At 41.4% G+C, this 23,816-nt stretch overlaps 1 protein-coding gene across 2 annotated transcripts in view; it reads left to right on the top strand.

Moving 5' to 3' along the window:
- The window catches only part of hs3st1l1 (heparan sulfate (glucosamine) 3-O-sulfotransferase 1-like1), a 41,157-nt gene extending 17,548 nt beyond the window's left edge, over positions 1-23,609 (top strand). The window contains exon 2 of one of the 2 annotated variants that reach the window (XM_080482129.1): positions 22,113-23,609. In XM_080482129.1, coding sequence (XP_080338255.1) covers positions 22,301-23,236 — 936 coding nt within the window. In that variant the 5' untranslated portion in view covers positions 22,113-22,300 and the 3' untranslated portion in view covers positions 23,237-23,609. The remainder of the gene's footprint in view (positions 1-22,112) is intronic. The other variant, XM_080482130.1, reaches the window with a different exon arrangement.
- The last annotated feature ends 207 nt before the right edge of the window (positions 23,610-23,816 follow it).

The following is a 23,816-nucleotide window of genomic DNA, read 5'->3' as shown; positions in this document are numbered from 1 at the left end:
GTCCAAATGTTTTATTTTTATGTATTGAAGTAGTAATGTAACTTCCTGTTGTCTCCAAGTTTATGAGGTTAATGTCACACGTCGCACAGCCGAAGCTGCTAGTAATCTTTTAAGTCTGCTAAATCTGCAACAGTCCGTAGTAACTAATCTTTGTCTCTGTTATAACCGCTGGTAAAATTATGTCTCGTATGATGCTTCTTGAAACAATTCTAAAACTAATTCAGAAAGTTTCTGTTTGAAAGCATTTGGGAACAATTACATCCAATCATATCAGCAGAAAAAATGTATTCTGAACTCTTCTGATACAGATAACTGATGATATAATCCAAAGGAAAATAATAAATAAGTCATCTTAGATTCAAATCAATTGTTATTGGCAATTCCTGGAAGAAGAAAGGATAAAGGTTACAAATCATTTTACACTAGAGTTAAAGGATATTTGACTTCAGATGACTGAAGTCAAGGGTGCAGCCCGCTGAATTCACCGCTGCCTGTGGCTCTTAGACGTTTCCACCATGCACGCATTGATTTCTGGTCTGGAGCTACAGATGCAGCCATACTGTGATTTAATGCAAGGAGTCCTACACATGGGAAAACTCATCGCCCAGCAAATTAAACCATTACCTCGGCAGTTGGAGTTAAATATGGAGAAATGACTCATTTAATGTCTGATTACACTCTAATACATCCGTCTAAACAATGGCAGCCACTCATTCCCACAACGAAATGCTGCCTCTCTCCGCGATAAGGGCAGCGCCGGCTAGTCGGGGTCACGGTGAAGTTTTATTAAAAAGATGCACGCTAAGAAGTCAAAAGAATTCATCTGTTCGGATTAATTATGAGAAGGCTCTCTCGTCTTTAGATTTGTCTTCATTATCCAGCCCAGCACCAGGCAGATAACACCGCCTCATTTGCTTTCCGTGCCTCAATTTACCCCGAACAATGATGCGGTGTCTCCTTTGTGTGGCTGTGGTAAAGACAAGCAAGCCATTTTCAATATGGATGCAGGATTACAAAGGTTAATCATCAATTTGAAGCTAATCTTCGTTAAATACCAATAGATGCACGGCCCGCGCTTGAGACCGATATAATCAGGCAAACCCCAAAACAATCCTCGATCTAAATGAAGTGAATGATGGTTAATCTAGGTCTTACAGCAGGAGTTGAAGAGGGGGGTGGGGGGGTGGGGGGGTGGGGGTGTGCTGCACTTCGCCACTAATATTCCCGCCGTTTGCTAAATTTAGTGGTCGATTCTGCGATGCTGACCTCAGACACTTCACTTCTTCTTGCCTAAGCAGAACGAGGTAGTGAGAGAGCCCCTTCAGCTGAGCACATGCAAAGCGTTTTCACTCCCAAACCTGCTTCAGCTTGGAGGAGGACACCAGAGAAAATGTAATTCACTTGTATTTACCCTTGCTTCATTGTTGCTATGGAGCCGAGATAATTATGGAGTTTTGAAATTATGCAATCAAGGACAAGATCCCTCTCTCTCTCAGTCTGGGGAAAATGAGTAATTAATTTTCTCCTTTTTTTTTTTTTTCTTTTCCCAGTTAATATGCAGGTGACTGGGAACACAGGGTCCTCGTCATTACCGGCAATGGTCTGGTGAAACATTTCTGCCAAGTTGGCTAATTAAAATTTGAGATATAGTTCCCTTCCATCTCACCCTGTTCATATTTGTCAAAGGTGGCACTTGATGATATCAGGAGGAAAAGATAAAAAGACTTTGAGGAGCTGAAATGGAATAATCCCCACGCGGCAGTATGCAGAGTCAAATAAGAAGGAAAGTAAAAGGTACAAATATTGAATTAAAGCCAACCTCGCCATTGTAGTTGATCTTCTTTCAAGGTAAAGGGATGGTGGTGATAAATTCTAAACCCTCTCATGTGAAAGCGTTCATCTAGGTCAGTGGGTTTTAAAGTGTATGCTGCCAGAGGGCTTAATGGCCTGAAGTGGAGCAGCAGGAAGAATCTTGTTATCAGGTAGATGCCTTTTCCTAGCATAATCTATTTAAGAAAAACTAATGACACAAGAAATGTATTGAGGGTCAAATCTATTAGTTATTCTATAAAATCAAAACATTTTAGAACTAAATTTCAAGTGCAATTCATCCACGCCAGAAAGTGCAGGATTGAACCATAAATGACTTATGTTCGGGTCTCATTCTCCCACACTTAAAACCCCCTTGGGTTCTAATATTTGCGAAAGCTGTGCTAATAACCTGTTTATGCGTACATATTCTGACCGCTCGTGGCCATAATGCTTCTAACAGAAGAAAAGTCACATTTGTGAGGAAGCTGGGGTGAGTGGGTCATACAAAAAAACGTACAGCTCTTGTTTGTGAACCAGATAAAACATTTATGTCGACATAAATAAACCCATGAAGCTGTTTTTAAGTTGAACTAGGATCCTTTCCATTTGATTATATTTTTTGGGAAAACCGAGCTTTTTGAAAACGCTGTGTACTCGCCATTGTTAATGTTTATAGCGTTAAGTTCTCTGCGCGGATGTGTGTGGTTTCATTACAAAAGCAACCGACAGCACCAACTGGTGGCCCCACATGAAAACTACATCGCCTTCAGTGTTTCTGCCATTGCCATGTAAACAGTATGACCTTCAAAATGTTACCACGCAAACGCAAAACCTTTCTGAAACGAAAACGGAAAAATGATGCATCATTTTCACTTGAAACTTTGTCTTGTAAACAAACAACTTCTTCTTGTATCCATGATAAACAAGCTGTCATTAAGTAGTCTTTTGTCTTATAGTGGGCATATACAATTTGTGTTGTTTTTTTATGAGGGGGAGAGAGAGATGCGTTGTTTATTCTCCAACAGCGATTCTCTTCGTCTCTTAATGTTGAGCTGACTTTAAAGAAAAGTTTCCAGCGCAATTGTTTGTTTTATCATGATTCAGTTAACTTATTGTGACCTTGACCATTGACTATCCGTCCATCCATCTTCTATACTGTTTTATCCAACTCAAGGTCACAGGGGTTCAAGCTGATCCCAGCAGACTTTGTTCAAAGGCAGATTGCCCATCACTGGGGGCGTGCAAACGCACGCACGCACGCACGCACGCACGCACCAATCAACCTCAAACGAATTGTTTTGCATGATGCAAGGTGGAGTGAACATATCTGTGTCAAATCTGAAGGAATACCAGTGGAGACGTGAAAATGGGGCGCGTTCATGTATAAACAGAAAGCTTCCAGCTCATACCTGTCACCAGGCATTAAATATAGTCATAATGTAACAAATGTCTGCAGACTTTTAAGGAAGGGAAATTAAAGAACACTGAATGTAATCAGGAGGAATCAGGTTAAAGCCCGAGAGTAAAATATTCATGTCATCCGTCTGGGGTGCTCGTTTTAAAAGTATTGAACATTAAACTTTTATATTATTTTGGTCAAACTTTCCAACTAATAAAATAAGCTCAAGACAAAACATTTCCCATTAACCAAAGCCATTCCAAGTCTTTTGTGCAGGAATTAAAATAATGGGAAATGGAATCAGCTCACCCTAATGGCTCAGGCAGTAATTCCATTGACAAGGTAGACTCCTTTAATAAAGATAAGCCCCCAAGAAAATCAATAACCCCAACTAATTTGGAAAGAGGACCCAGACTTGTCTAGACAAACACTGCATTCACATCTAACCCAACATTTTTAAACAGCCTTTTTACCCCCATTGATATTGCTGTGAGAGGACACCGGGGCTGCTTTTCTCATCTTTGCTACAAGACACCGTAACAAAGGCAGCCGACAAGTAATCCTGCAGATGCCCTTTCTCCCATTCTTTTTATTCCCCCATTAGGCCTCGGATGCTGGGTCCACAAACTTCTCTAATTAAGAATTCGTCTTCAGCAGATTCCCCCATAAAAACGACCCTTGCTGCAGAACGTGGGGTGATAAAAGGAGTTATTGGGCCTGCGACCTCCTTTGCCTCTTATCTCCCATAAACACTTCAGTTGGTTTTACAGGGCCACGGAGGCGGCAGAACGAGCAATAAGCCAAAGGGGAGCGGTGAAGAGGGGGGGAACTGATGACTTATTCATGAAGAAAGGCAAAATTGACAGTGGGAAGTCCTCGTGCTATAAGTTGTTATGTACAGTAGTTCTACTGTTTAATCTTTGGGCTGTGCTGAGATTTGGTGGATCTTGCAAAGGATAAAACACAGAGGAGGGGAGATTGAAGACATAACAGTGCGTCCTCATTAGCTTCACCAGCACTCTAGCATTAGCATGTGGGTTTAGCATCCACACCGGCGTCAGACACAAAGCTGCGCGCTGCTATGAGAGTCACCCATGCTGAAATGACATGATGTTTTATTCCGTCTGTCTTCTTAACCTGATTCTGTCACACACACACCCCAGAACCTGCACATGCACGGATTTTGTCATTAAGTCACAGGCGGGTTCTTTGAGCTCATTTAAATGAGTCTCAATTCCTCACAGGCACCTCGCCCAGCTGCACTGTTTTTCGTTTGGCGTGTGTGTTAAATTCACTTATAGCAATGGCTTTTTTTTTTTTTTTTTTTTTTCTCCTTCCCCAATCCTCTTTCCTAAATTCACCTCATCTCAGTCCATGTATGCTCTAGTGGTTGAAACTGATGGCACATCCCCATCTTGCTATGCAGACTGAACACAGGAAGGGTTTGGCAGAAGTGCACGTGAACCGCCGCGAGTGTTGTGTTCGCCAGAGAAAACAAGGGGAGAAAAGTACAAAGTAACAGAGTGCCGATACTCATGGCTAGCCTTCCTTGAAAGTGTCTGTAAACAGAGCCTGGCTGCTGGTGGGAAATCTCGGCTTAAAAGCAGATGTAAAACCCAGCTGGCGTTACAGTTCTCATCTGCTCACAGGCAGAGTGTGCGAGGCCCGGGATCGAGTCTTGGCGTTGCGCTGGCAACGGTGTGGAGCGGCGTGAAGGAAGAAACGTTGTAAACAATGTAATGACAGAGCGTTCGACAGGCGATGTGATGGTTTTGTGTCCTCCTTTGCCCGGTGAGGCTGCTGAAGCACTCCATGCCAGAGAGGCAGAGGCCCGGTGCAGGGAAATGGAGCTGGAGATTGTTATTATAGATAAACACTTCTCTTACGATCTAGTTTGCCCTGCACGTAGGAAATTACAAGGGTGCTGCTCAAAGTTGAGCACGGAGGCGGCTGATTTTATTCGCCTGCACAGTGCAAATTGCACCAGCAGAAAAGATGCTGCACGGTGTGCGTGCAATCGATGGTCACTCCGAGAACACATTTAGACATTGTGGAAACACTTCACCGTGGCATTATCAGAAAATTTGCAGCTAAGCAACATGAAGAAAACTTCATACGTGATAACATTATTAGATTGCAAAACTTTGTTTCATGCAATGTGATATATTTGTAAAGCGGTGCCATGAAATGTGCATGTGAGGACTATGTTGCGACACGTTTGCCGGCACGCTGGAACCTTTCCTTGTGTGTTGAAGACATTAAAACACTATTTCCTAATGCACCTCCAGTTGCCTGTAAGTGATGACAGTTAACTGCAAGTAAATTTGCACTGGAGACGCTGTTATTGTGGAAAATAGCTGCTTTGTCTGAGTCAGATGACTGAAACTGTACAATAACTTTAAATCTCTCTGGCTTGTATCTTTATACAGCAAGAAAGCAGTCTTAAAAGAGAGAAGGAACATTTCCTACTTTGTATACGTTCACACTGACGACAATGGAATTTTGTGTTTTTATGTGAAACTCATGAAACAACTATTCCATCAAATATCAAGTTTTAGTCGTGTTTTAGGAGAAACATAGGCTACTGAGTGCTGTTACAGACATCTGATATACAGAGGTCATCATCTCAGTGCAGGGCTATTTAAGAAAGATGATGCAGAGGTCAAATTACAAGCTCTTCATGCTGCATGTTGAGAAGTGTTCAATAAGGATTTCAGTAACTATGACACATCAGTTGGCTTGAAAATTTTAAAATGATCTCTCACACCATTTTCTGTATCACTTTATCTAACTGAAGGTAAAGGAGCTCTTGCAGAAGTCAATCCCAGTTGACATGGGACAGAAAGTAGGGTCAATGATTAACAGGTCATCAAATGAATACAGAGAAAGAGAATCTCACATAAATTCTTTGACATACCCCATGTCGCCTCTCTCTTTATATAAAAATACACATAAATACAAAAGTATTAAAAAACAACAATGTTTTCCAAAATAATTTTTTTTAAAGAAATATAAATGGAAAATTAACTAATAAATGGAGGATTTTAGAAAATATGTCACATATGTGCAGGTTGTAGTCACTATTATTTGCATCCAAAGGAAGAACATGCAAACTGCAACACTCTGCTTTGTGGCTACAAAAGTATTCACACAAATCACAAAAAGCTAAATCAAGGTCAATAATGTAAAACAAACATGAAATGAGCATAATAGGACATTATTAAAGCCTTATTAAGATCATTTGTTCAATATGTTTGAGAATCCTCTCTTAGACAGACGTTTAAAACTGTGAACTTCTCCTCCAATGAAGTATTGCCTGTCTGATGCGTTCATTAAAACAATGACTTGGCAAGTTTCAAACTTAGCACTGACAAATGACCAAGTCACCTCAAGCCACACGGGCCGATCCCTCTGATTACATTACAATCGATGGGCGGCATGCGAGGCGACAACTTGAATTACTTATGCAGATGAGGTAGTTCGATACTGCGAAAGTTCGGGTTCAAGGTCGCCGGCTGTGGCTCGATGACATCCCAGAGTGTGCGTCTGTCTTCCCCTCCGCCCTCCCCGCTCTTGTCAGTCTGATACTCTTCCCCGCTTCTCATCTGCATATCTCACAGTTCCGCTTCACCGATTTGTCATTCACACGTACCACACAAACAAATGAAGGCCGTTAATGTGCCGGCCGGGTCAGCCGACCGAGGAACTGCGACTTTCTTCACCTTGATCGGCGGGAGACAAACTTCATGGCGTTACGCCTCAGCTTGCCGGGATCGACACCGTCCTACCCCAGCATGCTTTGCCCCTGCTCGCTCAACACCGAGTAGTCTTATTTACTTTCCCTACATATGTCAACAATATCCCGCTGCTCAGGCAAGAAGCAGCAGAGCCACCAGTGACACATCTAACCGTGCAATTCTTCGACCTCTGATGTGAGCAAACACAAGACTCCCTCCATGGGAACTGCTGTTAAAAGTGAATGTATTATTATCAGCCCGCTAACTGCAGCCTTGTGTTGAATCACTTCAGCGCTTGGCAGCCAGCAGCGCATCACAGAAGGTCCAAACACTAAAACCTCGAGTTCTGCAGTGCTGAATACATATTTGCGATGGCGGAAAAAACACTGGCAGATTCTTCGCGTACGCCTTCCAATACAGGGCTGCCATGCCAGAGCGGGAACGCTTTTCCAAGTTCGGGGAGAACTGCACACACCAGCTGCGGTTTTGAGGAAAATAATCATAAAAAAATATAAGTTGACCTCCTTGGAAAGAAAAATAAAACGCCCCCAGAGTCTAGATGCACCCGAGTCAATATGTAGCGCATGCTTTGCCCCGGAGTGCAGCTTCCTCAACACCAGGTTACCCTTGATGCATCACTTAATACTGTTTATGAGCTGCAAGATTGATGCCATTTAATAAACAATGCTACATGCTTCTCAGAAATCCAAACATGGAACATTTTCTCGCGCTTTGCTCATGATATCTTTGTCAGCACCCAGCAGGCCTCTCCAGTAGTTTCACTCATTAAACTATTCATCACATCGGCCTCATCAAAGATTAAAAGTGTCCTCACAGTTCATTACAAGATGTCCTGCTTTTTATTTGATGAAGTAATTCATCCATAATGTATGTGTGTATTGCGGTTTGCAGGGACGCCTGTGAGACCAGAGGATGGCGATGGCGTTCTGAGAGACTTGGTGGATTTGTTTTGATTATTTTGCCGCGCTCCCTCTGCGATGAACCACATAACATTTACTTTTATACAGAGAGGGGCGCACTCACTGGGAGAACTTAGCAACGCATGATGGGGAAACGCTAAGTATTAAAGTTGCATTAAACTGTAAGAGCTAAATGAGCTTTATCCTGGAGCTGGTGACGAGGAGGCCATTGCAGCGAGGAGAATCTCTTTGCTGTATAAAGCACAGGTGCTTTATCAGAAGTGGCAGACTGAATGAGGATCATCAGGCCACCTTCTGATTGAATTCCTCCTCGTGGTCTGTTGTTGTTTCGCCGAACACTTTCTCCCGAGTGAGTCAGCGTCCGCGGGATTGGTTGCCTCCACTCATCCAAGAGGTGATGAGCAAGACGGCCCATTTTATCTGAGAAAATGCCTCCTGGGAATCCAGACAATGTCAGCTGATGCTTGAAATAAATCTCAGAGCATTGACAAATGTCAGAGCTAAACAGGAAAAGGCCTGGGCCGGGGCAGCAGAGGATGCTAAACCAATCCTGTGGCAGTTGACCAATGGTGCGTTCAGGCCGGGTCTGTAGCTCTTTGAAAAATGATTTGACCCTCACAATTTCAGAGAGCTTTTCCATCCTCCATATCAACTTCCAAATGCTTTGGAGTATTTTCTGTTGCTATACATTTCTCTTCTCATTGTGCCAGTTTAGTGTAAACATATATTTGTTTGCGAGGCGCCGGCTTAAGTTAGGTGGCTCATGTTGTACGTGCGCACAGATGGCGGTGGGCAGAAGGATTGGTAATTGGAAAAGCCTGCTTTGCTCTACAGGGACACACAAAAAAAAAAAGCGAGCTGTAAAGACTGCTGCACGGAGAAGTTTAACTCAACGTATAGATGATAACAGTAAAAGAAACAAAAAAAACCCACTGTAATTAGCGCCCGCAGCTACATGTGTCTGAGCGTACGAGCAAATGACAGATAACAGCCCTCTTCAAGTGTGTTAATGAATGCCTCTGCTGACATGTGGGTGTGGGTTAGGTCATTGTCTTACTCACGAGCTCCAGAAATAGGCAAATATTGCTTACCGTCGGAGCTGCAGTGTAATGTCTCCTCAAAACAAGGAAATATTGTTTCTCCATCTCCGCTTGCACAGCGTGAAATACTGCAGAGGTGTCAGAGCTGTCGATATCAATATTAGATCTGTTCTAGTTCTGGCATTTCTCAGACTTCTGAGTCTCAAGGTTGAAAGTCTATTGAAGGATTCTATTATCCAACCAGCACATCCTATCAGACCATGTATTGTTCCAGTTCAGCAATTGATTTGGCTTAGAAGATGGTAATAATCCTTAATGTGATGCGTCCCGCTAATGAATTTGGAAACTAAATTGAATTAGGAAACTGGGTTGTCTTTGACGGTGTTCCAGGTAGGAAACTCTTATAGAAAACGAAAAAAAATGAACTTTATCGTCAATGCTGCACAATACAGTGTGAAAACTGAGAGCTCGCCGAGCACAGATTGTGCTGGACTTGGTTGTTGCGTCCCTCTTTCTGACTGACACAGCATAAAATATACATTTGTACAGTTTTTCTCTTGAGTCTATACAAATTGCTCATAAAACTTATTTTATGCCAAATTGTAAAAGAAAAAGTGTGATTTAGTGTTTTTACAGGAAATACTATACTGTTCTTGTATGATATAACAATACTACATGTTCCTGACTTCTCATGCATGACTGATTTTTCATAAAATATTAGTATTTGTTCAATATCGGTGCACCACTTCATACAGTGTCATGTATATTCGAGAGCTTTAGCAATAAACTCAGAAATATACAGAAGCAAATAAGACAGGACATTTCACTGCCAAAGAAAAAGAAGTGTAATAACACATTACATTTTGAAGCAATAGCTCACAATAACAGTGGTTTGCAACCTTTCTTTAGACCAAAAGAGACATTTTGCCAACTTTTTACCTAGTGAAACTCATACAGAGGTGCAAAATATATTTCACTTTCATTGGGCTATGTTATGAAGTTAAGGCAACCCAAAAAACTGGCCAATTTTGTTGTATTTATTAATAAATAGTGGTTAATTTTGCAATTAATAAATTTAAGAAATGCAGACATTTTATTCCCATTTTAACCCTTTTAGCTACTTTTATTTGCCGTTTTAGTCTTTTAGTCATTTTTGACTGTTTTAAGGTGGTTTTCAAAGCTAATTTCTCTCTGAATAGTGCAAATATTTAATGCTTCTGGAGTTGCAACGCACCTCACTCCATTGGTCAAAATTATCCATTCTCACTCACACACACAATTTTGAGATGTTTTGCATGAGGACAACTCAACATGTAAACACGACACGATAAAAACCTGCCCAAACTGAATGAAACTCTATTTTCCTCTAAGAATCATCTTTAAACGGACTCATCCATTGTGAGATTACCAAGAGCTGCCTTTAGAAACTCTACATTGATCAGCTGCAGTGAAAGGCGGTGACAAATTAGGATGTTCATATAAAGTTTCACCTCAAACGCCAATTTTAAAGACATCTGCAGTGCAATAAAATTCACATTCAAATAAAAAATGTTTACTTAAACACATTTCTATGAAACCTGCAGGGAGCTAGTATAGTATAGAGAATTGTACACGGTAAAACAAAAAAATCCAGAAATCCTGAAAAGTGCTTTGTTCTGTGTGACAGCAATAGCATTAGTATCGTTTAGTGTTCATCTATCTTTGCAGATTTAGGGCCAATTACAAGTGAAAATGCAAGACTTTTGTCGCATTTTTGGTGTCTGATTACACAACAAACAGTTCTCAGAGCCACTGAAAACACAATTTTTCAAAAATGTTTAGGCTCGGAAGCGCTGCGACCGTGCATGTGCACCACAGCAAAATTGTAAATGCCTATTGTACACTGCGTTGCCGTGTCAACTGCAAAAACGCTTTAATTTGAAACATTGTTGTGTAAATGGGGCATTAATTGCGACCAAAAAATAATTTTAATTAAAAAAAATTACTGCAAAATTAAAATGGTGACTCTTGCTGAGGTGAGAGATGATAACATTTCTGTCCCACCGTCTTGGGGTCAACAGGTTTACTCTAACATCTCCAGGTGGTCTTGAAACTACCACAAAGTCCGCGTGAAAGCACTAATGAGAGCAACTCGGGACACACTGCGGCAAAGTCTCACGTCACTCCGTGGTCACAGTAACGAAGACGAAGGATGAGAGGAAGGCGAGAGAGAGAGAGAGAGAGAGTAAACCTGTATAGCAACAAGAACCTAAACTAAATAGTGAGTCTTTGTCGATTAAAGCTTTAGAAGAGATTTAGGAGATTGAAGGTAACTACAGCCTCTTCGAATCTGATGAGCGCAGCTTCTGTTCTCCTCAGTGAACACAGAGCCAAGCAGTTTACAAAAAAAAAATAAAAACACTCTAATTTGTTTAATTTGACATATTCTCAGAGGAATTGTCAAGATATATTTTACCAAAGACTTTTTGGACTTTGTTCATATTTTTTTTTAAGTATAGAGTCTTTCAGCCAACTTCTCAAAGTACATAAAGCTCGTTAAGATGAGATTAATTCTGTTTTACCCCCCCCATTCCAACTGCCCCGCTGTTCAATCTTGCATTACCTTTTAAAGAGATTTGCTCTCATTACCATGAACCCATCAAATTCAAACATGAGCAGCTATAGTCGCTGAAACATCAAGCTGCTCGGAAATGGTCTTGTAGTCTTTACCTTGACTCTGCTTGCCAATTATTCTCCGTCTTATCACCTCCGACAACTCGCTTTTATATGTTTCTCATGTGTAATTTTCTCCATTTAAATTGGCTGTTTATAAGACTGATGACTTCTATGATACTAACTGAACGCAGTAATTTGCAATCCACTCATTTATCACCAATTCCAATGGCTCCCTGTATTTGCCCGGTTCCTTTCAGAGCGTCTTTACAGAATATCCGTTTTGATTAAATCAATTTCAATGCTGCCCATGTCTGTTTTCATCTTCTCCGTCTTGTTTATCTCTTCAAATTTGATGCAACTTGTGAACACAAGATGCTGAAATGAGATGAAATTAGCTGGAGATGGCTATCCACCAGGTGGCCCCAGAGGAGAATATTAATGTGATGTAAAGTCCAATAACAATGCTGTGAATTACACAAAGGTTAATTTATTAGGTACACATAATAGTCTTCCATGTCTACACCGCCCTGCTTTAAATCCTCCACTATCACTTTTTTTGTTGAAACTGTTTCATAGGCCTATTAATTCAACTGTTTGCACTTTGTGGCGCTGTTGAACTCCACAGTTTGGCACCGACATCGTATTATTATGTGCCTTCCATTTATATCCGTGAGGGCACGTTAAATAATACATCCCCCACTTTGTAAATTCTCCGCAGTTCAATATAATCACAAATTACAACCTTAAACAGGTGAATTCAGGAACTGTCTGCATTGCTTTGCACCAAGGATATCACATAAACTGCTCACTAAATGCAATTTCTTTATGTTTTTTCTGTACCACTCGGGATTTAAATCAATGGAGCAATAAATGAGATGACATAATTTTGCAGGCCGATTCTGGATGAGTGTGGTTTCATTGGCTGCAAAGCCAAGTCAATGCTTAGAAAATGTGCTTAAAGGTTGACTTACTAAAGTAATGTAAAATTATATCGACAACTACAGTTGCCTCCCTTTTAAAGCCTAAATATAATCATTCAAACTAAATAGCTAATGCTGCAGGAAATATTTGCCTTTTCCATTTTTGTTCAAATTTTTTGAAAGGAAATCATTATAAGCACTGATAAAATGCTTCACTTTTTTTTTTAAACATACATGATTTAAAAAATGTCCCAACTGCATTGATTGAAAGTGTAAAATTGATGTTTGAATAAAAATGTAAAAAGGTTTGAATCTAAAATCCCAACAGTATCTCACAGTGACAATTGCAGTTATTTAGGGAATTGAAAGTTATATTAAAGGAAAAGCTGGAGAAGAGTTCATTTTCTCTTTGATCATCTGAGGCCCTGTTTACATGTTCATGTTTTCAAGTGAAAATGGAAAACTTTTGATTCGTTTTGGGTGTCCGTTTACACGACAGTGGTGCTCAGAGCCACTGTAAATGCAGCTTTTTGAAAACAGCTCCTAAGGTGGAACTTTTTGAAAAAGGGGGGAAACTGAATTTTTTGGCAACACTCCGACCACATCTCTGTGGAAACCGGTGAAAAACAAAACTTTGATGAAATACTACTGCACATGCACATCATGTAGGTGGTAAATAGTTCTTCTAGATAGACAATAACAACAATAGCGGTCTCCAGAATGTCATGACTGCCAGTCTATATTCACCCGGGACTTTATAGTTTTATAGTTGACAGTCACTGTAATAACAATCCAACTTTGTCGTCCGTTCATTCGGATGTCTGTGTAATCACTATTGTTAATGTTTATTGTGGATTCTTCACTACGTGCATCTTTGTGTGATTTCATTACAAAAACAAACAGCAGCACCCTCTAGTGGCCCAACATGAAAAACTACATAAGTTTCAGTGTTTCGGTCATTGCCGCGCAAACACAAAACTTTTCTGAAACAAAAACACAAAAACAATGCGTTTTACCTTGAAATGTGGTCATGTAAATGAGGACTAGTATACACATTTTATTACCTTCACCTTTTATTTTGGGCCGCCAACATTCAATTCCAAAGAAAGAAGCAGTTTTGCCCATGTACTCGCCATTGTTAATTTTATTGCGTATTGTTATCTGCAATAGTGTGTGTGGTTTCATTACAAAAACAACCAACAGCGCCCACTAGTGGTCCTACAAGCTTACTACATCATTTTCAAAATGTTGCTTTGTAGACGTGAAACGTTATTGTGCCTATGGATCCCCACAATACCGTCCTGCAGGGCAAGTGTAGCAGCGATGATGCACGTTCTTCCTGTGCATGTGCTAGTTTTCTTTGGGCATTTCAGCTCACTCCCACAATCAAATACATGTTAGATTGGTTACTTACTCTAAACTTCCTGTAGGTGTGTGTATTGTACTCTAAATCTGAATGTAACTCGCTCTACTCTGTGTTGGCCAAACTGGGTTAAACCTGATCACAACACAACACTGGATAAAACGGAGATGAAAGAGAAATGAATGAGCGGCTGGAAATTATACCAACTGATAAATTTAAAGGTTGGAAAGACTGAGTTAGTCAGTTGAAGATAGTGTAAAAAGAGACGTGAGGGTTTCAACAATCATGAATGGATATGAAAACCTAGTGAGCATCAGTTCTTTTACTTTGGGGGCAAAGTGCAAAAATACTAACCTATATCCCGGCTTCCTGACTCACTCATGACACCACTTCTCACAGGTTTTCTCAGCATTTAAATTGTGAAGTTGATGTGGAGGCCTTCAGTTGTTGCATACCGACAGCACCTTGTGACAGATTGTAGTTTACAACCTGTCGGTGGTGCTCACCCTTGCAGTAGCAGCACCATTACAAAACCTTTACACAGAGAGGGTTGACACTTGGCCCTGGAGGCGTTCACTCCTTCAGTCAGGGTTAAATACCTCGTGCATCAGCAGCTCAGTCAAGGTCACCTCTGCTGTAGTTTGAATCTCTCATTCCTCAACTGAGAGAACAGAAATCTTTTCGAAGGCTGCTAACCAACACACATATCACCAGGAGGCCTTAATATACCGATAAGCCCTTATTTATTCACGTGGTGACTACTTTAAATGCTTGACTGGGAGACTTGACAGTAGGTAGATTGTGTTGCTTACGTTAATTCCTCCCCAGAACTAAATACGATCGCATTTTAATTCTGTGCCGTCTCCGTGTGTGAGAAATATCACCGTATCAATAAGTGCAAGGCTGAGCAGGGAGAAAAAGATGATCTTTCTCCTCTGAGAGGATCTGAAACCTTAACTTGTTGTAACAGAAATTAATAATGTGAGCTCGGAATCCCACTGCGAAACGAAATGCATCTATAATTTAAAGCTGATCCTGTATGTGAGAGGGAAGTTTCAGAGTGTGTGTGTGTGTGTGTGTGTGTGTGTGTGTGTGTGTGTGTGTGTGTGTGTGTGTGTGTGTGTGTGTGTGTGTGTGTGTGAATATATTGTACTTTATATTTGAGAGGCTACTGAAGAGAAAAGACTGCAGTTTCCAATGTTTCTCCCACTTTACTGTATTTTCCTTCAGAGGGAAAATGGAGCGAAGGTAAAGGAGTTTGATGGATTTTGAGGTGGAAGGTTTAGGTCTGGGATGTCGAACACATTTTAATTCAGGGACCACATTCAGCCCACGTTCACCTCGAGTGGGCCGGACCGGTAAAATAGTGTCATTAAAAACTTTTAAATTTTAAGTTTCACGTTGTTCTTTATCGTGGCGAGAGTATACGTGATGAAAATGTAATTTTTTTGCGGGGCAAAACCCCAGAAATTACTACTGAGGGTTAGGGGTTTTCAACATAAAGCCGATTATAATGACATTTCTGCCGCAAAATAAAGTGAAATGTCAAGAAAATGTCTTCTATAGCGGTTGCATTACGCATGTTTTTAAAAACTCACCCTGACAGGCTTTTGAGGCTAGTTTGATAGCAACGAAGTAGCTTGTTTTCATGGCAGCATCAGCAATATCTCAGCTCAGATCTCAGTGTTTTGTTTCATCAGCTACTCTTAGGAAATCTCAAAAAAAATAAATCAATGTCTTCTTGAAATTTTTAACAATTTGCCTATTTTTGAGGAGGCCGGTTTTGGCCCGCAGGCCTTATGTTTGACACCACTCATTTAGGGTCTATCGTAAGAGATTGTCGAACTGGGAAGTGAGCCAAGAGGAAAAGCGATACATGCAGAATAAAGGCAAACCAGGATATAAAACAAATACTAATAAAGTTTTAACACGTAGTCACAGTGATTATTGTGTTTAACTCCCTCAATTGAATCTATTTAATAGCAAAAGCACCCTTTGTAATCAAGCTTTATTGCTCTAATAATAATTTTGTAGCAACATCTCTAATGATCATCCATTAAAAAAAACAAAAAAACAAGCTGCCCTGTACAATACCTGCTGCCCGCCACTGGAGCTGGCAGGGGGCCTGTTGAATATGAATGGGGGTTTGTTCTGTAGATGTATAGAGGCGGCTGTTTGGGTTAATTAGTGAGAACCTGGCTCCCCGCTGCTCCAGGAACCTGTGGCGCCCTCCTCTTAGCCTGGTGAGATATAATGAATAGTGCAGATATGCTGTTGGCTGCACGGTCTGCTCAGGCAAGTACAGGCAGCACTTCTACTGCGCTGCCAGACGAGTTTTAAAGCCCGGATAATGGTCGGCGAGTGCGGCTCTCGTCTGCGTGCGTGGAGGTTCAGTATCGGAGGTTGAAGAGGGAATGCGGTATAGACTTTTGTTATCTCAGCAGCCATGCTTTTCAGCGCTAGCAAGTTCAATTTCCATACCCACTTGTTCATAATCAGGGTCACAGTGAGGATGGAGAATATCCCAGCGTGCGAGGCGGGGGAGGCATCTTGAGCACGAGTGGACGCTCGCAGGTCTAATGCATGCAAAGATAATTCGGTTAAAATGTGGTCTTATCTCCCAATCTCGATTTAGTCACCCCTCATTCTGTGTCTCATTAAACCTAGAGTTGGAGTGGAAAAAAAGTATTTCAGCAGGTATTTCTTGCTTATGTGAAGGGCATAAATGATACCATTGTAATCTTTTTTCTTGCATTCAAAATAACTCACAGTCATGAGAATAATTTCTACATACGCATGTATGTGGTGTTGACTGTGGTACCAAGAGAGAACTAGACAGATCATATTATGGCCAGAATCCAATGAGGTCAGATTTGGTGTATTAATGATGTGCTCCAAGGTTGGCTGGTAGAAGAAAATGGTGGAGCAATTTGCATTCGTTCCTCCTCCAACCAGCACAAAACCACTTCTGCCTAATGTATCATGAGAGTCTAGTTCTGGTGACAATTTCCCATTTGAAACTGCATTATGAGACCAAAACTTAGATTTTAAAGGGAGTTTTTCCTCGAAATTCACGAGGGAGAACAACAAAAAAGGGAATTAATTGACCTAGAGGAAAATGTTGCACTGTAACAGTCTGTGTGAGATGTTATCAGTTTTTGGACAAAAGATAATAACTGCAGCTAATTCCGCTCTGCTGCAGACAGTGATGCATCACATTCCCACAATGTTTGGCTCTACCTACAGCTGTGAATCTGCATTGTCATCATTCCACGTGGTGAGGAACAAATAACACAGTCTACTCCCTAACAGTGACGCCAGTAACGCGTTACTTAGTAACGCATTACTCTCATATGACCACTTTTTTCAGCGTGTTACTATTTCCAGTAATCAGATTAAAGTTACTTGTCCAAGTCACTGGTTTAGACACAAGTGTTTGGAACAATGTAAAATAGTTTTATTGCCCTTTATTTACCAAGGATTCTTTGTTAGGGGAAACTTTCTGTTGCCCTTAAAAGGACATTAATGTTGCGCAGACAAGGCGATGCCTGCGACTTTGTATTGTAACTTACAACTTTATCAACATAAACTCAAACACGTCATACAAGAAAGAGGGGTGTAATCAGCCGCTGTACCCCTTTCACCATGGTGTTACAGTCATGTCATAACCTGCATAAAGCACGGTGATCAAACAATTACAGAAACACAAAAAACCACAACTGCAACACACGATTCTTTGTGTTTTTGTATTGATTTTTTTTTTGTATTTTTCCTTAATTTAAGTTCAAATCAAAGATTGAAAAAAATTTAATAAAATTACTTATTAGCATTTTTAGTATAACTAAAGCCATATTTTGATGACGATAATGAATGGCACTTCGACTCACTGAAAAGCATCTTTGTGAACCTTAAAGAGTGTCATATAACAAGTGCGGCAATAAGCAAGGCCTCGCACAGATAGTGAAATGAGAGCTGTACACTGTACACCACTGAGTCGATTGAATAACACCAATTATATCTTTGTCATGGCACCTGTTTGTGGGTGGAATATACTTGGCATGAAGTGAACATCCATCCGCATTCTTCTTTTGTACGTTAGTCAACATAGGGAAGCAGGGGGCAGGAGCCAATCCCAGCAGAGTACACCCTGAACAGGTCACCGGTCCACCACAGAGCAAACTGAGAGAGACAACCACGTTCACACCTTCAGTCACCACTTCTCCTAACATGAATGTGTTCAGACTGGGGGAAGGAAACTATAGTACCTGGAAAAAAAAAAAAAAAAACATGCACGCACAGAGAAGGTGCAAACTGCTCAAAGGAAAAGCCCCCAGAGCCTGGATTCGAAGGGGTTTCTGAACCAGTGTTGCACACTATATATAACACTGTGCAGCTTAGCAAATGAAACATTTGTCCTCAAAGCTCATGTGTTAGAAGCCTGGAGTTATCATTATCTATCAAAAGTGGTCCAAGTAAGAAAAAGTGAACCAGCGACATGGGGAGTGAAGGGTTTTGTCTGTGTGGTCAAACCCAACAGATGTCTTACTGTAGCTAATGCAACTTTAATGCTATTTCAGATACATGTTTTTTTAAATTATCAGATTACACTGTGAATCTATGTGTTACACATGGTTCTACCATAATATTATGGCTGATCAGTGTATAAAGCATTAAAATCATTTTTGAAGTGATAAACGCAGAACTGCGGCGTTAAGTGAAATAAAACACTGTATGTTCACCAGCTATGACCTAACTTCACCGTGGCTGACCAAACCTTCACACTCAAGAGATGATGATGATTCAGCTCGAGAGTGCCTGAAGGAAATGACCCGATGTAAAACATGCAAACTCAAGGAGCAAAAGACTGCCCAGAGCTGTGATTTGAATCCAGATGGCGTTGCTGTGAAGTAGCACACAGATGCTACATCCCACCCGTGAGACACCGAACGGAAACATTCACTTTCCCCGCTGAATTGCACTAAATAACCTTCCACCAACCAGGGGAAACATTCTTGGTCAAATGGTCTGCCAGATAACGCGGCCTCCGCGCACCGAATGAAAAGCTCGAAAGATATGCGTCAAGTGCTGAATAAAGCAATAGGACCCGGTGGAATGGGAAACAATGCTCCTTCCAGGTGGCGACGAGCAGCGAGAGGAGTGGGGGGAATTGGATGAGACAGAAAGCTCGTCTGGCTGCCTGGCTGTTAGCATTGGACTTGGCAGCTCTCTGCCAGGGAAACACTGACAGGCAGGCGCGCCTGTCACAGCACATAAGTGCCTTGTTGCACAACCCCGGGCTCTGCGGGGCAGGTCGGCCCTCCTGCGCCGGCCCCGGCCCGAACCCGGCCCTCAGATCGCAGCGTGGAGCAGGGGGCGGGAGCACGTGTCACCGCCGTTATATGGCTGAAAGCCTCTGTGAGGTGAGAGAAAGGCCACTGGTGACATCACAGAAGTGTGCGTGCACATTAGTAGTTACACTCTCACAATCACTTCATTAGAGGGACGACTTATGTGATTAAATTGTACTCAAGGCGGAGTAGAGGCACAAGCTGAGAATTAATTATAACGGTTGGTCGGAAAAAGCACTCAGGATTAAGTGCATGTATTTCATAAAGGAAATCTGACAGATATACACACATTAATTACACTTTTTAATCAATATATATATATATAAAATATTCTTGCAGAGTGACTTGTGCTTTCTTAAATTGTTCAACAAAATGTTACTTTTTATACAAGAACATGTCTTACATATTTTAGTTATCAAGCTTTGATCCTCTTTGAAACAATAAGTGGTCACATGGAAAAGGCACAGACCATCCCTCCAGGTTTACTAAAGTCAATCAGATTGGAAGCAAAGGGTCCAGAGGGCGTGTAAATCATAAACTCCTGTTTCAGGAATTTCAAATAGATTGCATCTTATTGAAACTTTTGTTCCATCAAGATTAAATAAAAAAAAAAAAAGAAAGAATTTCAGCCTCCAACACCTTTTCAAAAAGATGCGAGAAGCAATGGAAATGTGGAAGTGCTGATATTGCACCAACCCGCAAATTGAGCCCGGGAGTCGAGCCTTTGATGCAAAGGCAGGTGGAAGATGAGGGATCAGATAAGAAAAAGAAATGAGCAGTGGATAAGAACACAATTAGTTTCAATAAAGTGAGGAGTTGGAGCTTAGTGTTTCAGTAAAAGTCAGTGTAACGTGTAGTGATTTCATGAAAATAATAAATGTTACAGGTAAATAATAAACGTTACAGGTGCTACAGTTTTAACAAACTCTGTCTGACTTTCTATGGCGGTTTGTCTGAATTGGAACCTCTTTCTTTTTGGCCGCCGGCCTTATGTTAGACACTATTTAGATGCTGTGTGTTTTATTAAAAATGCATTTATTTAATGGGTTTTGTCTGATTTACTGGTAAAGTGGGGGAAGAATAGTGTTTCCCTGCCTTGGAGTTGAAATGTTGAAATGTACAATCAGAAGCGTGACACCAATTTGAAATGTATTATGAAATTAAAGGTATACGCCATGACTCGTTCACTGCTAGAATTTCGGCAGTCCCAAACAAATCAGCAGTTGTTTAAAATCTACATCAGCTTCTCCCGAGAGGCTAAAACAATACTTTAGAGCTTGGCTTGATGACAGCACACACACTTCAATAACAAAGACACCAACAAAGTCAAAATGTCGGTCCTTCCTGTTCCTCCCCAAACAGGCTTCAGTCGTGTGCATCTTTTAAGGATGTTAATAATTTATAGATCTAAAATGTGTCAAATATTGGGTTTTAAATGTTCCTCCTTTGTGTACATCCTAAAATGAAATACACACCAGTAATTGAATGTGTGGCTTCACATTGTCACATTAGTTATTATTAGTATACTTAATGGTTGAAATGTGTCCCAGAAACATTTTTCTTTGGGTGTACATTTCTAGCGTACATAGAATACAGCCAGGACTTTTTATACATTTTCTTTAAAATAGTAAGAATTACAGCCTCCCCAATGCCATCAAATAAATAAGAGATCCAATTAAGTATAATAATGCACTTTTACTGTGAACCCCGATAGATGGCATTACAGTAAATACCATCTGCAGAGACTGAACAAGGATTTCTGTGTCTTAGTGGTCCGAAAATTACCCCCAACATATTTGAATCCCATCAAAACGTTCAGATGAGGAATAGACAACTTTCATAAACGTACTCAAAGCATCCGGATCCCATTTGTGAGCTACAACACAACAGATGAGTAATACAAAGAAAACACCTCTCCTGTCTACTGCGTGCACGCAAGATAGAACTCGTGTTCCAATGCGGAGAATATCTGCTTGTTTGGGTTACCTTACCCTGACCTTTGCTGTTGAAACTGGGGTGTTTGCATTGCCGGGCCTTTTTGTTTTGACTTGCTGCAGAGCAAGCAACAGCTCTGGCTTTTCCTTGTCTGGGCATCAGAAGAGTTTTGGTTTTTAAATTATTGCTGTGACATTTAAAATATTTGCTCCTCTATGTTTTCATAGCAGCTTGCTGCTGTATATACACATATATGTATGAAAATAAAACATTCAGATATATCAACATTTAAAAGGGTTGGAGTTGTCTCATGCTCTGTGAAGGGCCCTTCTGGAACAGTACAAGTCAAAGTTAACACCCCGAATCCCTCTCCTTGTTTGTTGAATCTCACAGCTGCACTATTGATCTTTCTCAGGGTGTGTAGGAAATCAAAGTCACCTCGAAGTGGGAACCCATTTGATTTCCTGCAATAAATTTGTATTTATGTGCCTCTGGCCGCCATGATTGTAATGCTCTTTTGCAGGGGCGGGAGGGTTAAGTGCATTGATTCAGGTGTAGATTTTGAACTGCCAAAAGAAGACAAAGCACTCAGGCCTCCAGTCTTTTTGGCCTTGAGCCATGCTCGCATATATCGCAGCCACGTTTTCTGATGAGCTGCCTGGCTAAATGTTTTTCAGCCGGAGAAATTACAGTATCAATTGAAAGTGACTTTATAGAGTGAGAAGAGAAAGCAGATGGGAAGAGGGAAGATGAAAAGAGACTCAAAGAAAGATGAATCAAGATTATCCTTTTGAGATGATACACTTATAACAGACATGGGTTGTATTTATGGCTGGATTGCTTTTTTCGGGGAAATGAGGAAAGTGCCATTTCAGTATAATACAGACATTCATTTTGCTTTATATGACTGAAATCTGAAAGCCTTTTCTTCTTTTTTTTTTTGTCTTTGTTCTTGCCTACAGATGTGCTGTGGACTGCAGATGATTCTTCCTCCTCCTCCAATTCCAATTCAATGGCAGACAAAGACTGCTTTTCGCACCGCTCTTGTTACTGCTGAGCTTGGAGAGACAGATCTGGTCCACAGCTAAACCACTGCCTCCTTTCTGGCTCCTGTCTCTTCGCTTGTGTCCGATCCTCCTTCGTCTTCTTCATGGCTTCTTTTCTAGCGTCCGCCTTTTTTCTGGTTCTCCAGACGTACGCTGCCCCACCTGAGCTCATCCAGGCAGGGTTTGGTGTGGATCCCATGGGCCTTGACCCTGGACTATCAACCAACGTTTCCGAAGATGGGACCACATCTCCACCCCCAGGAACCAGCAAACGAGCACCTCATAGCATAATTATCGGGGTACGCAAAGGGGGCACGAGAGCGTTGTTGGAGATGCTCGACATACACCCAGAAGTCGCCGCCGCCGCCACCGAGGTGCACTTCTTTGATTGGGATGAGAACTATGCCAAAGGCTTCGAGTGGTACCGCGACTTGATGCCCTTCTCGTATCCACACCAGATCACAGTGGAGAAAACTCCGGGTTACTTCACGTCCGCCCTCGCACCAGAACGCATCTGTGCCATGAACTCATCTATAAAGCTGCTCCTGATCTTGCGGGACCCGGCTGAGCGGGTCATATCCGACTACACCCAGGTGTACTTCAACCGGCTGGAGAATCACAAGCCGGTGCAAGCCATCGAGAACCTGCTGGTGCGTAATGGAGCCCTGAACGTCCGCTACAAGGCAATTCAGCGGAGTCTGTACGACGTCCACATGCGCAACTGGCTGCGCCACTTCCCACTGAAGCAGATCCACATAGTGGACGGGGACGCTCTGATCCGTGACCCTTTGCCGGAGCTTCAGAAGGTGGAGCGCTTCCTCAACCTCCCACCTAGGATAGTATCCTCCAACTTCTACTTCAACCAGACCAAGGGGTTCTACTGCATCCGAAGTGACGGGCGGGAGCGCTGTCTCCATGAGTCCAAGGGACGTCCTCACCCTGCAGTCAACAGCACTGTGCTCCAGCAGCTCCGCTCCTACCTGCAGGAACACAACCGAACCTTCTTCAGGCTGGTAAAGCGCACCTTCGACTGGCAATAAAAAATAAATAAATCCCTGATCATAATTGGACTCACTGGACCCACTACCTTTGTGAAGAGGACAAAACAGGGGGGCCATAAAGCACTTTATAAACACTTGGAAATCCCCCTTTGAATATCCTCTTAATAACTACTGTTGTGGTCTCTGGTTGAAGCAGAGCAGTTCTATATTTACATGATGGAAAAAAATAAGTAGAGGAATAAGATTAAATGAAAGAACCGTCAAGCTTAATAAATCATTCTTTCTGTGCTAAAAGCTTGTCAGTGGTCAAACTGCAGTGAAACCAATTTATGAAACTGATGAACTTTTTTTCTTCTTCTCTATTGTTTGATATTCTTGTTCTTAATAATAAACTGTTCTGCTTTTAAATGTACAAGGCAAGTGGCATGTTTCTATCTATTTCATTTCTGGCTATCAAAAAGCCCCCCAGCACTGTAAACCATGTTATTTTGAAAGCGCAGTAAGGTAGGCAGTGGTATTAGAATACGTTTTTGATTTGCTGTGGTTAAAAGGTAGACATTAATGCAGGGAAATGGGTACCCTGGAGCAGTGCTTTAGTGGTACAGGAATCACTAATAGC

This window comes from Lipophrys pholis (assembly GCF_963383615.2).
Source record: "Lipophrys pholis genome assembly, chromosome: 15".
Lineage (NCBI taxonomy): Eukaryota > Metazoa > Chordata > Actinopteri > Blenniiformes > Blenniidae > Lipophrys > Lipophrys pholis.
Note: the sequence above shows the minus strand (reverse complement) of the source record. Positions and strands in the feature narration are given on the sequence as shown.